Source organism: Nicotiana tabacum, chromosome 15 (assembly GCF_000715075.1).
Source record: "Nicotiana tabacum cultivar K326 chromosome 15, ASM71507v2, whole genome shotgun sequence".
In the NCBI taxonomy this organism is placed as follows: Eukaryota; Viridiplantae; Streptophyta; class Magnoliopsida; order Solanales; family Solanaceae; genus Nicotiana; species Nicotiana tabacum.
The window spans coordinates 44,772,538-44,775,166 of NC_134094.1; the positions used below are offsets into that span (position 1 = coordinate 44,772,538).

The 2,629-nt window shown below is 40.2% G+C and overlaps 1 protein-coding gene across 1 annotated transcript; it reads right to left on the minus strand.

Moving 5' to 3' along the window:
- Positions 1 to 1,160: 1,160 nt before the first annotated feature.
- On the minus strand, positions 1,161 to 1,876 carry LOC142169607 (uncharacterized). The gene is made up of 2 exons (XM_075231494.1): positions 1,671 to 1,876; positions 1,161 to 1,551 (listed from the first exon to the last, which is right to left on the minus strand). The coding sequence occupies exons 1-2, from the start codon at positions 1,874 to 1,876 to the stop codon at positions 1,161 to 1,163; spliced, it is 597 nt and encodes a 198-aa protein (XP_075087595.1).
- Between the last annotated feature and the right edge of the window lie 753 nt (positions 1,877 to 2,629).

A 2,629-nucleotide genomic window follows, 5' to 3' on the forward strand; every position in this document is an offset into this window, starting at 1 on the left:
CTTGCGTTAAGGAGCGTAGCGACTTGCAGTTTAAGCTTGTACTTTGATAAGCTTTGCAACTTGAAGATTTAGCTCAAATTCAAAGAGCTTCATGACATGTAGTTTAGGCTAGTACGTCCAAGAGCGTAGCGACTTCAAGGATAATACTTCTTCAAAGAATTTCCATTAATAGGGCCGACTCTCATGCCAACTGCATCAACCAGCTTGTAGGCCCCACTTAAATAAGATTCTTGCATCATATATGGACCATCCCATTTTGAAGTGAACTTCCCTCCAGATTTATGAGAAGTGATAATGGGTCTTCGTACGACAAGGACTTGATCTCCTTCTTGAAAGTTTCTCGGGAGAACTCTTTTATTGAAGGCGCGAGACAATCGAGCTTGATAACATTCAAGACTCTATTTAGCTTCCAACCTCTTCTCATCAAGAGCTTCCAACTCTACTAATCGAAGTCGAGCATTTTTTTCATCAGTGATCCCTTCTTGAATAGTTAGTTACAATAAAGGTATTTGATGCTTGAGTGGAAAAACGACTTCAACTCCATAGACGAGTGAAAAAAGGGTTGCTTGTGTTGGTGCGGTGAGTTGTCCTGTATGCCCATAGAGCTTCTTCCATATGGTCATGCCAAACTCGTTTGGATTTGGAGACGGCTTTCTTCAACAAGTTGAATAGAGTCTTATTGAATGCCTCAGCTAGATAATTGGCAGCAGCATTGTACATAGAAGAGTTATGTTGCTTGAAGTTAAAGAGATAAGAAATCGTGTTCATCAAGTCATTGTCGAATGGCTTGCCATTATCCGTTATTACGTAACGAGGAATGCCAAGCGATAGATGATATTTACTCGGATGAAGTTTGCAACATTCTCATTCTTTACTTCCTTGAGAGCAACAACTTTTGGCCATTTTAAAAAGTAATCGGTTGCAGCCAAGATATACGAATGTCCTCCAGAAGATTTTGGTAGAAGTCCAACAATATCCAATCCCCAAGCGTCGAATGGCCATGATGCAACAGTCGGATGTAGTACTTCAGGAGGTTGATGAATAAAATTTGCCTGGAACTGTCAACTCTTGCATCTTCGAGCGTAGTCCAAGCAATATTTTACCATCGTTAGCCCATAATATCCCATCCTTTTTACATGGAAGTGGAGCTTTGGTCTAGACTAATGTGATCCACATATCCCAGAATGTGCTTCTTGCAAAGCTTGGAGTGCTTCATCTTCCCCTAAGCATCGCAGGTGTACTCTCTCGAATGATCTTCTGTATAGAGCATCCTTGTAGTAAATAAAACGTGATGCGCGACGGCGGATTTCAGTCCGTCTCCTTGGATTTTCTGGAAGTATCCCATAGCTCAAGTAGTCAATGATGAGTTGTCGCCAATCTTCCTTCTCAGCTTCATTAACAATGACAAGATGCTCGAGTTTTTTTTCTTTATTTTCACCCATATTTGGCGGCGGTACTAACCATTTTTGGAATATAGTAACTTGTGCTTGGTCAGGGAGAGTTAACGATGAAACTAGAGCAGCTAAAATATCAGCCTTCTTGTTTTCTTTCCTAGGCACATGTTAAATTGTCAAGTCACCAACCCATCCCATTTATTTATTAGCATAATCATGATATGGGCACAGTTCATATTTCTTGACCTCGTAACTATCTAAAAGCTTGTGGATCACCAACTGGAGTCACCAAAGACTTGCAATTGAAAATGCCTCATATCGACAACCAATTCAAGCCTAAGTATTAATGCTTGATATTCAGCAACGTTGTTGGAGTAGAATTGCGTCAATGTAAAAGAGCAAGGGAAAACCTCATCTTGAGAAGTGACAAATACTACGTCAGCACCGGCTCCTCCGCGATGTGTAACACCATCAAAGTACATCTTCTATGGAGGCTGAAATTCAATGACCATTGCATCCTCATCAGGTACTTCATCAGTTAGCTCCCAATAGTTAGGTATAAGGTGATCTGCCAAGAAGTCCGCTAACGCTTGTCCTTTTATAGCCTTCTGAGGGATGTACACAATTTCAAATTGTTGAAACTGAAGGTACCACCTTGTTAGTCGATCACTAAGGACAAGTTTTGACATTACAAACTTGATGGGATTTGCTTTAGAAATAAGATGAACAACATAAACTTGAAAGTGTAGTGCCTCAACTTTTGAATTGAGGAGACTAGCGCCAAACATAACTTTTCAATTGGCGAATAATTCAACTCATTTGGTGTTATCATCCTGCTCAAGTAGTAAAGGGAGTTTTATTTCCCCTCACTATTTTCTTGGGCCAACAGTGCTCCAACAGTCCTTTCTTGCGATATACAGTATCAATGTCTTTCCAGGTATAAGAGCTGTTAAAACTGGAGGCTTCATCAAGTAGGATATAATGCTCTTAAAGGCATTTCTACACGATTGGTCTCACTTGAAAGGGACACCCTTCTTCATAAGGAGACTGAATGGTTGACATTTCCCATCTAGGTTCGAGATGAATATCCTAAGATACACTATCTTTCTTTGCAAACTTTTCAATTCATGAATATCCCGAGGCTCGGGCATTTTTAAGATTGCATCAACCTTGGATTGATCAATTTCTATCTCTTGATGTCGAACAAAAAAGCCAAGGAACTTGCCAGAAGCAAC

What these genes read in the sequence shown, in the direction of transcription:
- LOC142169607 (XM_075231494.1), bottom strand. Translation starts at nt 1,876, where the DNA reads ATGTACTTTGATGGTGTTACACATCGCGGAGGAGCCGGTGCTGACGTA. An exon ending in GTCTTTGGTGACTCCAGTTG is followed by an intron (nt 1,552 to 1,670) that starts GTGATCCACAAG and finishes ACATGTGCCTAG; the next exon opens with GAAAGAAAACAAGAAGGCTG.